Below are 12,412 nucleotides of genomic sequence, written 5' to 3'. Positions count from 1 at the left end.
CCTGGGATTGGGGGACGGCGGACTGAACCGCGCAATGGCGTGGTGAGTCCCCTCCTGGGACTCCCTGGATGGATCTGTCGCACCTCTTCTTTCTCTCAGGCCACTGGACAGGGGAGGGTCTTAAACACCTCTGTCCAGTGCGGTGGCGAGGAGAGAGCCCGGGAGTGGGCCAAATGCCTGTCCCGGCTTGGGATGGGCGAAGAAACAAGAGGCTATATGGTGACAGACCTGGGAGCCCGACCAGGACACATGGGTTTGCATATACTAACTTCTGCACTGTTACTTTGCTCCACGTCAGACGTCAGAAAAAAAGTCCTTGCTACACTAAATAAGCGGCTCCCTTCTGGGGCGGGAGGGTTGAAGTGCTGGAGGGTGGAAAAGAGCACTTGGTAGATGGTTAAGGTGGGGGCGGAGGCTGCAGACAGTCTGGCTCCGGATCTAGGCTCCACCTCAGATTAGCTGTTTGACTTCCTTGTGCCTCAGTTCCTCATCTGTAAAATGAGGCTAAGAGTAGTGTCTACTTAATGGCGTTACAATGAGCTAATGTGTTAAGGCCTCAGAGCTGGCCTGCGTTTGCTAGCTGAATGGGGCTTGGTAGGGCAAGGTTTGAACAGGGAGCATAGAAGGCAGAAAGGGTCACAGAACTGGTACAAACCCTGGACAGAGGTGGAGGGGAGGGTTTGAGGAGCCTCTGCTGACTAGGTCGGACTGGGTAGGGAGAGATAAAAAGAGATTACTCATTAGACCGAAATAAATAACTTGGCCACGCTGCTGTCATGGGGTGGGCCCTGTGCTGGGCACTCTAGGTGGCAGGGGAAGGGGGAGTTGCAGGGAGGATAGCATCATTGTGTACCAGCAGCATGAGGAAGGCTCGTGCCATGCTGGGGAGATGAGAGCCTGTTGGAGAGGGGTCTGGGAGGAGGTGGAGAACTCACGGCCTTGGTACCCACTGGCTGTGGATGACACGGGCAGGATGTCTACAAGACCTAGATGAGAAGGTGCTTTGAAGAAGAAACAGAAATGTTGAGAGAGGGGTAACCCCTTGGACTCCCTGCCCGTTTCCCCAGCCCAGGAAGCCAAAGCTGTTCTAGTCATAGTTTAGATATAGCTCTTCCAGCGCCCTTCCCAAGTTTCCCCATTACGTCTGCCATCTTCACTTGGGTCTTGGATAATTGACCAGAGATGAAATGAAAGCAAGGTGAGCCTGGAGACCCCACTGGCCCTTGGGCTCTTTGTGATCCAGGGGTACGGCTTCCATTTAAAATGGAAAACTAAACACCTGTGCTCATCTCCTCCCCCTGCTCAGACCCCTTTAGAGCGAGAGTAAAGAAACAGGAAAGGTTCATCCTACACGTACGAGTACGTTAACTCCTAGGCTGATAAACCTCAACTCCAGCCCCTGAAGAGGAGGCTTGAAGGACGAGGTCATGAAGGGGCTATTCCTCTCCGGTGAAGATGGCGCAGGCAGTTTGCACTGTCAGAGTCAGATGCTGCATGAAAAAGAATGCTGATGGAGAAGGCGTTCCTGACAGGAATCCTGCTTGTGGGGATGAGCCAGTCAACCCCCAGCTCCCTTCCACCCCACCAAGCCTGGGCAACCTTTATTATTCATTCAACACAAGTTAACGAAGCCCCAGCTTATGCCAGGAACTGTTCCTGGCACTGGGGATATAATGTTGAATAAAGCAAAGTTCCTACCACCCCGAGGCTCACATTGAAACAGCAGGGAGTGCTACCCAAAAGAGTTAGGAGGAAAGCTGTTCCATTGTGATGGACAAGTTTCCTCTGGGTTGTATATCTGGGTCCTGGAGATGGTCTTCAATTAAATCTTCAAAGAAAACCCAAATCCAAACTCTTCCAGTACCTCCTCACCTCTGAATAGCAGCCGAGCCTGAAAGGGTACAAAATCATGCATGTCACTGGCAAGCATGGCTAAAGCTGCCACTTCCTGGGGTCAGTGCCTATGAAGAACGTGGACTTCCATCCCAATCTTCAGTTGCAAAGGGTTCTGTCGCCCTCGTCTGACTTTTAAGCTTCCTGTGGTCTGACTTACCCCTGGCTACAACCTAACCCACAACCTAAGCCTTCCCGATGCCCCTAATTGTGCCATTTGCACCAGATACACACTGTGGTCAGGGCTGGGTGAAGGGGTGAGGGCTCAGTGCTACCCTCTCCCAGGACAGCAGAGTGGTGCTCAGAACAGGCCACCTGTGAAGTTCCAGAGTGAGGAACTCGGGGTTAGGGAGTATGTGGGGAAAGCACGTTGTTTCTGCAGGAAGGAGAAACTTCGCAATCCATCCTCCCAGCACCATCAGTGAGGCTGCAGGGGACTTGAGGCCAGTTTATGATTTGATTATTTATGCTAATTTTTGCCTAAAATTAATGGAGTCGGAAGTTAGTGACTATATTTCCCATCATGGTAGAGACGGGATGGGTCCAATGGAATGATAGTCCTACTCAGAGTCTGGCAAGCAGCCCACTGCTCGGGAGAACCTTGGGGTGACTGCTTGCAACTGTGTTTGCTCCTAAGAGATATTCTTTTTTCTTTTTCTTTTTTTTTCTTCAAGGAGAGGAAATAAGCTGGGAAGCAGGATACTGGATACATTTGGAAGAACCACTAGGGCGGAAAACTCAGAGTGGGGCAGAGATTAGTTACGGTGAGTTAAAAACTTTATTTCTCATTTACTCCGGCAGCTCTGGTGGACAGAGCTCCAGGGGGCAAGGGCAACTCAGGGATCCACGCTCCTTCTAATGTGTGGCGTCACTGTTGCCTAGAGCCTGGGAATTCTCCAAGGGCCTGGAGTCCTCCTCTAGATGGTCTGTATTTAAAGGCCCCAAGAACCAATGGGGAATGTGGAGGGTTACATAGACGTTTTAGGAGGCAAGCACACCACCTGTGTCCAAGGCCATGCCTCCACTTAGATGCAAGGGGGAAATGTGGTTCAGCCAAGTGCCCAGAGAAAAAGGGGAATAGATTTATTTGATGGCGATCCAGCCTGTCCAGGCTGCAGGACAGGAAGAGTTGCAGGAAGACTCAACCTGAACATTAGTTAGGTGATGCCTGATGGATAGATTATGAAAAGAGCACATAGATTGGTTGTTCTGACGTTCCAGTTTACACTCTACCCAGCAGACCTGGCCCAACAAGCATATTTCTAGCATGGCTTATTAAAAAAGGGTCAGAACGGGAATGGCATTTGGGAATGAGCTGGTGACAATGACAATTCAATGCACTCAGCTCTCGGAATGCAAAAGGAGAGTTGAGGTGGGCAGTGGAGTTTCAGCTAGCATTGCTCTAACCTTCATGGAGAGTAAGCAGTCCCTCTCTGGTAGAATCCATCTAGTGACAATGGGAATCTCTTTATTAGTGCTTGAAATTCCACCTTTATAATTTGGGTTATTTAACTCCAAGAACCAGTGTTTTTCATTACATCACAAATTCTTTGACCTCCTGGTAGAGGTGACATACAAGATTGGTATCTCTTCCCGTCCCATGAGATCTGATTATTGTAAGATGGGGAGCTGGGACGAGTGGGGAAGATGTTCCATAGGGATATTCTGTGGTAATGAAAAGAAAGATGAGGGAGTTCCAGGGATAAACTTTGCTAACCTGACAAATTCTCTGACCCCCAAATGGAGCAGCAAATGCAAATGAGGGAGATTTCCTAACACAGAATTAAAATAAGTCAGTCAACGCAGAGGAAGTGGCCTATAATCAAGTTGCTAGGCCAAGCAGGGTTGCATGACTCCAAACCCAATTAGGGAGGCTGAGACAGCTCCTGCTGGGATGTCCGCCCTCCAGCTCACAAATGAGATGGCCCGGAGCCATTTTCCATTTCCTTTCTCCTGGGCCAAGATTCAATCTCTGGAGAAGAAAGTGAAGAAAAGAGGATTTCTTTTGAATAATTCCCTGGAGGAATGGAAAGATGGAGGAAGCAAAAAATCCCAAGTGTCCCAGGAAAAAAAATTAGGTGAGGCTGGCCTCCCCCCTTCAGTGTTCGCTATGCCTTATTCTTGAGATCCTGCCAGTTCTCCCTCTCTCTCTCCTCGTGCGTTCATCACTTAATCTTTCTAAACCTTCATTTGTAAAATGGTGATAACTTGGTCCCACATGACCATTAAGTGTCTGCAGAAATCCCATTTACCTCCCAGTCTGGGCCCCCTTTGACTTATTCCTCGGTAGAGCGGTATTTAGTAATTCCAGTGTTTTCCTGTGATACCTGGAGATAGCGACTTTCTAGGGCTTTCCAGTGACGGTGGCATTTTGCCTTTTTGTGCTCAGTCGCTAGTGCAGTGCTGGCCTCTTGAAGTTGCTCAGTGAATGTTTGTTGAGTCAGTGAATGAAAGTGTGAACCAACAAATGAATGAAAGTATGAAGGACTGTGTATCTGAGTGTCACTGAGGGTTAGACTATATGTCTGTGTCCCAGAGTGTCAGCCTTTTTGCAAGAGATGACTGGGATGGCTTTCGTACATTCTAGGGAACTTGGTCTGTCTAGGGCATGACTCTAGGGCAGGGGTGGGCAAACTTTTTGACTCGAGGGCCACAATGGGCTCTTAAACTGGACCGGAGGGCCGGAACAAAAGCATGGATGGAGTGTTTGTGTGAACTAATATAAATTCAAAGTAAACATCATTACATAAAAGGGTATGGTCTTTTTTTTTTTTTAGTTTTATTCATTTCAAACGGGCCGGATTCGGCCCGCGGGCCGTAGTTTGCCCACGGCTGCTCTACGGCATGAATGGGCACCTTTCTCCTAGGAGGAGTGCTTCTGAGGGGCACCAATGGGGATCTGGATTAGAGTGCTACATGCCCCTGCTCCCAAAGAGGGAATAGAACGTGCCTAACCTGTGCTTGTAGTTCTTGGCTTGGGTTATTGTCTAGGGCAGGGGTCCTCAAACTACGGCCTGCGGGCCACATGCAAATAATATTTGTTCCGGTTTGTTTTTTTTAAAATATATTTTATTGATTTTTCACAGAGAGGAAGGGAGAGAGATAGAAAGTTAGAAGCATCGATGAGAGAGAAACATCGATCAGCTGCCTCCTGCACATCTCCCACTGGGGATGTGCCCACAACCCAGGTACATGCCCTTGACCGGAATCGAACCTGGGACCTTTCAGTCTGCAGGCCGACGCTCCATCCACTGAGCCAAACCGGTTTTGGCCCCGTTTTGTTTTTTCACTTCAAAATAAGATATGTGCAGTGTGCATAGGAATTTGTTCATAGTTTTTTTTAAACTATAGTCCGGCCCTCCAACGGTCTGAGGGACAGTGAACTGGCCCCCTGTTTAAAAAGTTTGAGGACCCCTGGCTAGGGCCTCAGGCCTTTGAAGGAAGGTAGTCATGCATGGACCCTGTGCATGCTTTGATCTGGGAATAAGGCTGCTCTGGTCTATACATCCATAGTGGAGGAGAATTAATGACTCACCCACTTAATATCCTTTGAAAACATCTGGTTCTACCAACTGGCCACCTTGAGAGTGATAGATTATGTGAGTAAAGGTCACAACCATATTTTTTTTTTCCATTTTCTATTTTGAAAACCAGAGGCTAAATGTTGGTATTTTATATTGGCTTCTTTGAATCCCTCCAGAGATCTGTTCTTTGGTGGTTTAGTTAGGATCATAACCTTGTATAGTGGGTTGAATGGTGGCCTCACCACCACCCAGACATATGTCCATGTGCTAATCCCTGGAACCTGTGAATGTTACATTATTTAGGAAAAGCGTCTCTGCAGATGCAATTAAGTTGAGGATCTAGAGATGAGGAGAGCATCCTGGATTATCCAGGTGGACCCTGAGTTCATTGACAAGTATCCTTACCTGAGTGAGCCAGGAGCAGATGAGATCCAGACCCAGAGGAGAAAGTGATGTGAAGGCAGAGGCAGGGATTGAAGTAATGTGACTACAAACCAAAGAAGGCCAAGGATTGCCGGCAGCCACCAGAAGCTGGAAGAGGCAAGGAATGCATTCTCCCCTAGAGCCTTTGGCAGGAACGCAGCCTTGCTGACACCTTGAATTTTGGACTTCTGGCCCCAGAACTGTGAGAGAATAAATTTCTCTTGTTTTAAGCCACTAGTTTGTGTTATTTTGTTACAGCACCAACAGGAAACGAATGTACCTTGTTTGCTACAATGATCTGCCAAAGCATTTCCTTTCGAGTGTCACAAACAGTGTCAAGACCTTTTCCTGGTGTATGCATCAAATATAATGGAGAAGGTACGGGATATCACAGCAGACACAACCTCATTGTGATAGAAAAGTCCTTTGGAACCTCAAGAAATAATTCTTCTGGCATATAGTTGAATTACAGTAGTCCCCCCGCCCCTTATCCACAGAGGATATGTCCCAAGCCCCCCAGTGGATGCCTGAAATTGTGGATAGTACCGAACTTCAAGCAACTTCTTCAACTCTGCTGCAAAGGTGGCAGCAACTTCTTTATGGGCAGATGCAGCCTCTTCAGTCATTTTTATGTTTTTTAGTCTAAACCTATTCCTGAATTTGTGAGTCATCCCTTTCTTGTCATCCATTTTGATATGGCTTTTAGGAGGTTTTGCCCTACTTCTGGGCCTGTTATTGATCTTCAGGTTTATTGTGGAAACAGGAATTTATGTCAGTTCATGTAAAATTGATATAGATCAGGTGACCCTCGTTCATATGTAGTCAAAAGAATTCTAAATTCTTCTATGAATAGTTGCTGGTCTTGTCTGGGTTTAGGGAAATCCTTAACTATAGTTTTTAATTAAGCTCCATCCCAAGGTTTAAAGTATACAATTTCCTACATAACTGGTTCATGGAAGGGATGTATCTTTAGAGGCAACTGGCATTTCAGGATCTTAGGAGTTCTTGGGAAAGAGTAGGGGCTGGACAGGAAAAGAGGAGGGCAGAGTTAAGAGGGATATGGAGGGGGAGCAGTTGGAAGGACAAGGGGGATGAGGCAGGGCTGGGGTTTGGGGGGCATATTTGCCTTTCTCTGATTGGCCCTGAGTTGGAAGCAGGTACAAAAAATAAAGAAAATAGAAGTCGTTTACTAATTCCTGGCTGTTCTGGGCTGATTGCTGTAGGTGTTTTGGTTTCCTGGGCTGGTAGCTACAGATTGTGGGACATAGTTCTATTGTTATATATGGTCTGGCCATTATATATTTGTATATTCAGTCTCTGGGGATTGATTGGTTTCTTGCCCTAGAAAGTTCACAGTCTGGGTAAGGAAAGAATATGTACGTTAAAGGACAAGACTGTTTGTGCCTGGGATTAGGGCATCCATCTGAGGCCAGGCTGAGGGATCAGGCTGTGGGAAGAGTGAGGGTCAAGTGATAGGCGGAGTGAGGGCCAGACTGTGGTAGAGAGTACTCAGGGGTTGGGCTGTGGGCAGGGGAGGAAGGAGGTTGGCCAGCAGCCTCTTTCTGAAAGTAGGTTACCAAGAAGGGCTGATTTAGTGAAGTTGGCCCCATCTCTTCCTACTTAAAAAAATATATACATTTTTATTGATTTCAGAGAGGAAGAGAGAGGGAGAGAGAGACAGAAACATCAATAATGAGAGAGAATCATTGATGGGCTGCCTCCTGCACGCTCCCTACTGGAGATTGAGCCTACAACCGGGCATGTGCCCTTGACTGGAATCAAATCTGGGACCCTTCAGCCCACAGGCCGACGCTCTATCCACTAAGCCAAACTGGCTAGGGCACTTCCTACTTTCTTAACATCTTTTTTGGCATTAAGAGAGCTTCCTCAGCTGTACCTGGCACCTTTGGCGGGGGGTGGGGTGTGGACTTTTAGATATATTCTAAGGTTGGGAGAAAGTGATGTGGCTTTGATAATAGGGGCTAGGGAGAAATTACAGCCTGCAGTCTCTCCCTGCTGTGTGAGAAAAGCGCCGTCACACCTGCACACAAAGATGCTCTGACAGTTGCATCCTCTGACAACCCAGAACTACTCCTGTGCCATTGTATTAGGAATCAAGATGCTGGATCCACCCATCTCCCAGGCTGGTAGGGGTGAGGAGAGGGCAAGTATGATAGGACCATTGTTCCTTTCATTGTGCTGTTGAATGCATTTTCTTCTGCTTAAAAGTTTGGCTGGAGGAGTAACTATAATCCAGTCTCCAGTTATTGCTTATCTAGGATGATTGCATGGGGAACCACAAGATTCTGCCAACAAAACCTCACTTACTGTTTGGCCACAATGCTTCACTCTTGGGTTGAGCATTGCCTTCCATTTCTTCATTTCCTCACACCACAAATATGTATTATACATGTACATTATTTATCAATCACTCTATTGGTCACTGTGGGTAAAATGTTGAGTAAGATCTGGCCTTGACTTTAATAGATCTTATAGTCTATCATGGGAGATAGCTGACAAAAACAAAAGTGCAGGCATAACTGGTTTGGCTCAGTGGATAGAGCGTTGGCCTGCGGACTGAAGGGCCCCGGGTTCGATTCCAGTCAAGGGCATGTACCTTGGTTACGGGCACATCCCCAGTAGGAGGTGTGCAGGAGGCAGCTGATTAATGTTTCTCTTCACTGATGTTTCTAACTATCCCTCTCCCTTCCTCTCTGTAAAAAAAATCAATAAAGTATATTTTTAAAAATTTTATTTAATAAAACACCAAAAAACAAAAGTGCAATGAATCTAGTGAAATGAAGAATGCACAGGGCACTGTGACAGGATCACGGAGGGGATGGGGCAACTTAGGTAGAATGGTGAGGCCAGGCCTCTCTGAGAGGGTGCCATTTCAACCAAGACTAAATTTTTAGAAGTACCAGATCCATGAGGATCTGGTACTTCTCACCTCAGGCAGAAGAAAAACATGTAGAAAAGTCTCAGACCAGGAAAATCTTGCCATTCCTGGCACAAAATGAAGGCTAGTGAGCTTAGAGCATAGAGAATGAGGATCGAGGGCACGAATTGCAGCTAGAGAGGGAGCTGGGGGCCACAGAAAGGTGTCTGTGTTCAATTGCAAATATTCCACACAATGGAATGTTTTCAAGTAAACTTTTTATTCAAATATAATGTATGCAGAGAAAAATGCACAGGTCATAGGTTAATAGCTTCCTGAATTTTCATAAAGTAAACTCACCCGTGCAACCATCATGTAGACCAAGAAACAGAATTGCTCTATTCCTGTCCCATTGGAGACTCCCACTGGGCATCTGGACGGTCTCAGTTGCCCAGTCCTGGGCAAGCAGAGTGTCCTCCATTACCCAAGCGGGTCCAGTGTCATCACAGGGTTCTTAAATGTGGACAAGGAATGCGGAAGCGTTAGAACCAGGATGATGGCGGAAAGATTAGAGTGGCCTTGGCTGGTTTTGAAGGTGGAAGGGGCCCACAAGCCAGGGACTGTGGGCAGCCTCCAGAAGCTGGAAAAGGCAAGAAGACATCTCTCCTAGAGTCTTTAGCAGTGAACACACTCTGCTGACGCTTTGATTTCAACCCAGTGAGACCATCTCAGACTTCTGACCTGCAGAAGGATAAAATTATAAATTTGTGTTGTTTTAAACCAGTAAATTTATGGTTATTTGTTACAGCCCCAATACAAGAAATACACTAACTGTATGGCCAACAATAAGACTACCAGGTACAGTTTAAGATTTCTTTGTGGTTCATTTGGTCCTCAGAATGTAACTCACTAGCGATGTTTAGTCAAAATATTGTTTCTAAGTCATTTGGAATAATTATTCTCGGTATGATTATTCCAACTTTATATACAATTGGTTCATTTGTTTCAGCCTATTATTATGACTCTTAAAAAACAATTTCTTTTAAAAAAATTGATTTTAGAGAAGGAGGAAGGTGGAGAGGAAGAGAGATGGGAGATAGAGATTGAGATAGAGAGAGAGAGGAAAAAAAACCATCGATGTAAGAGATACATTGATCTGTTGCCTCCCAATCGTGCCTGGACAGTGGATTGATTCCACAACCTAGGTATGTGTCCTGACCGGAAATTGAACCCGCCATCTTCTGGTATACAGGATGATGCTCCAACCAACTGAGCCACACTGGCCAGGGCTCAGCTTACTTCTTTTACTTTTAGAGATGCTTTGATTCCTTTTTGCACAACTTATTTAAAAAAATGATATAAAACACATGATTGCAAAATTCCATTCCATCTTCCAAGTTCTCTCTTTCCCTTTATTGTTAACCATTTTAAAAATTAGCTTTTGGCTTACCTTCTGCTCAGGACTGACTGGTTACTCTCAACTTTATATGTTAAAACCCGAATCCCCAATGCGATAGTATATGGAGATGAGGCCTTTGGGAGGGAATTAGTTCATGAAGTAGAGCCCTCAAGGGGCGATAGTGCTCCTGGAAGAAGAGACATGGAAGAGCTTGCTTCCTCCCTCTCTCTTAGCCACGTGAAGAGGCAGCCGGAAGGCAGCTGTCTGCAAGCACAAGTGGGCCCTCACCAGGCACTGACTCTGCTGGCGCCTTGGTCTTGGCCTTTCTGCCTCCAGAACTGTGAGAAATACATCTTTGTTGCTTAACAAAGAATACTCGTCTTGTTTTAAGGTCAGCTGATTAGCAAACTTAAGGATTATAGATGGTAATACCATTGAAAAAAAAAAAATCGGTTCCTGGCCAGGGCCACTGTCTGCATAGGGTGTGCACATTCTCTCCATGTCTTTGTGGGTTTTCTCCCTGTACTCCGCTTTCCTCCCCCCACCCACATCCTGAAGATGTGCATTTTAGGTGAATTAGCATGTCTGCCTTGTGCCAGTCTGAGTGAGACCCTGATATTTCAGTGTAGCTGAGTGAAGATTTTGCACTTCGGGTGTACTGAGAAAAGTAAATCAGTTTGGACTAATTTCTCCCTGAGAAAGAAAGTGGGGCAAATGCTACAGCATCATTTCTTAAGCAGATGTTATGTCTATCATCGTCCTGGGAGACTCTGAGGGATATGCACTGACAGATGCATACTTGCAAAGTGCTATAAACGATATACTTCCTTTTGAAATTTGCAAAGCCCATTGCTTTAGTAAAAAATAAATTGTTTATCTTTATTTATTCACACAGCCCAATAATAAATATTATGCCTCTATTAATATCCACAGATAATTCTCACTACTTTGGGAATTATTTAGCAGCAGAAGTCTAGGATTGTGACCGAAGAATTCTTGGTTTCACTAAGTTGTTCATATGTAAGAGTAACAGGATTATGTTATCTACTAGAGGCCTAGTGCATGAAGTTTGTGCACTGCGGGGTTGGGGGGGTGGTCCTTCAGCCCGGCCGGCATCCTCTTGCAGTCCAGGACACCTTGGGGGATGTCCAGGACCCCTTGCTCCTTACTACCCACCAGCTCACTGCTCCTTACCACTTGGCTTGCTGCTCCTTAGCGCTGCTGTGAAGGCAGGAGAGGCTCCCGCCACCACCGCTGCACTTGCCAGCTGTAAGCCCAGCTTCTAGCTGAGCAGCGCTCCCCCTGTGGGAGTGCACTGACCACCAAGGGGGCAGCTCCTGCATTGAGTGTCTGCCCCCTTGTGGTCAGTGCTCATCATAGCGACCGGTCATTCTGGTCATTCTGCTGTAACTGTTGCTTAGGCTTTTATTATATAGATCAGCCGTGGGCAAACTACGGCCCGCAGGCCGGATCCGGCCAGTTTGAAATGAATAAAACTAAAAAAAAAAAAAAAAGACCGTACCCTTTTATGTAATGATGTTTACTTTGAATTTATATTAGTTCACACAAACACTCCATCCATGCTTTTGTTCTGGCCCTCCAGTCCAGTTTAAGAACCCATTGTGGCCCTCGAGTCAAAAAGTTTGCCCACCCCTGATATAGATAGCTAGATATGCAAAGTCTAGGAAATGCATCATTCCATACATTGTCCCCGCCTGCAAGGACACTGCCAATGTGAATGTTAGGATCATGTTACTGTGCAGGGTTTCCTTAGAGATGGGATGGCCAGAGGCAGTGGTGTGGTAGAGAGAGCATCAGACTGAGAGTCAGAAAATAGGATGTTAAACATAACCCAGGGTATGTCAGTTACTCCTTATGTGATCTGCAGCTGGTTACCTTAACTTTCAGGGTCTCTATTTCATCCTCTGAAAAATGAGAACAATTCCCATGTCCTTATGCTGCTGGAAGATTAAATAGGAAAAAAGATATAGAATTAAACTTGAAAGGATGATAAGAATGCATGTATAATTTCCGTTAGGGTACCCTAAGAAGTAGACTCTTGAGACAAGGATTCCAGTACAAGTAGTTTATTTGGGAGGTGATCTAAGGAAACACCAGTTAAGGAGTGGGGGAGTGAGACAGATAAGGCAAGGTGAGTTATCAAACCAGTTACTACTGTGGGCAACTGGGGCTTGATCCTCCTGGGAGCTCTGGGAGACCATGGAAGAACAGGAAACTCAGTTATCCCAAGTGGGGTGAGGGGCTGTGGTATCTATACAGCCATTCTCATCAGTC

At 46.2% G+C, this 12,412-nt stretch overlaps 1 protein-coding gene across 1 annotated transcript in view; it reads left to right on the top strand.

Moving 5' to 3' along the window:
* The first annotated feature begins 15 nt into the window (after nucleotides 1–15).
* LOC308523130 (uncharacterized protein) overlaps nucleotides 16–12,412 on the top strand; it is a 65,422-nt gene continuing 53,025 nt past the window's right edge. The window contains exons 1-2 of the mRNA XM_081096812.1: nucleotides 16–253; nucleotides 2,568–2,657. Coding sequence (XP_080952938.1) covers nucleotides 193–253; nucleotides 2,568–2,657 — 151 coding nt within the window. The 5' untranslated portion in view covers nucleotides 16–192. The remainder of the gene's footprint in view (nucleotides 254–2,567; nucleotides 2,658–12,412) is intronic.

Source organism: Myotis nattereri, assembly GCF_964212035.1.
Source record: "Myotis nattereri genome assembly, chromosome: 8".
NCBI lineage: Eukaryota > Metazoa > Chordata > Mammalia > Chiroptera > Vespertilionidae > Myotis > Myotis nattereri.
This window is presented reverse-complemented; position numbering and strand designations above follow the sequence as displayed.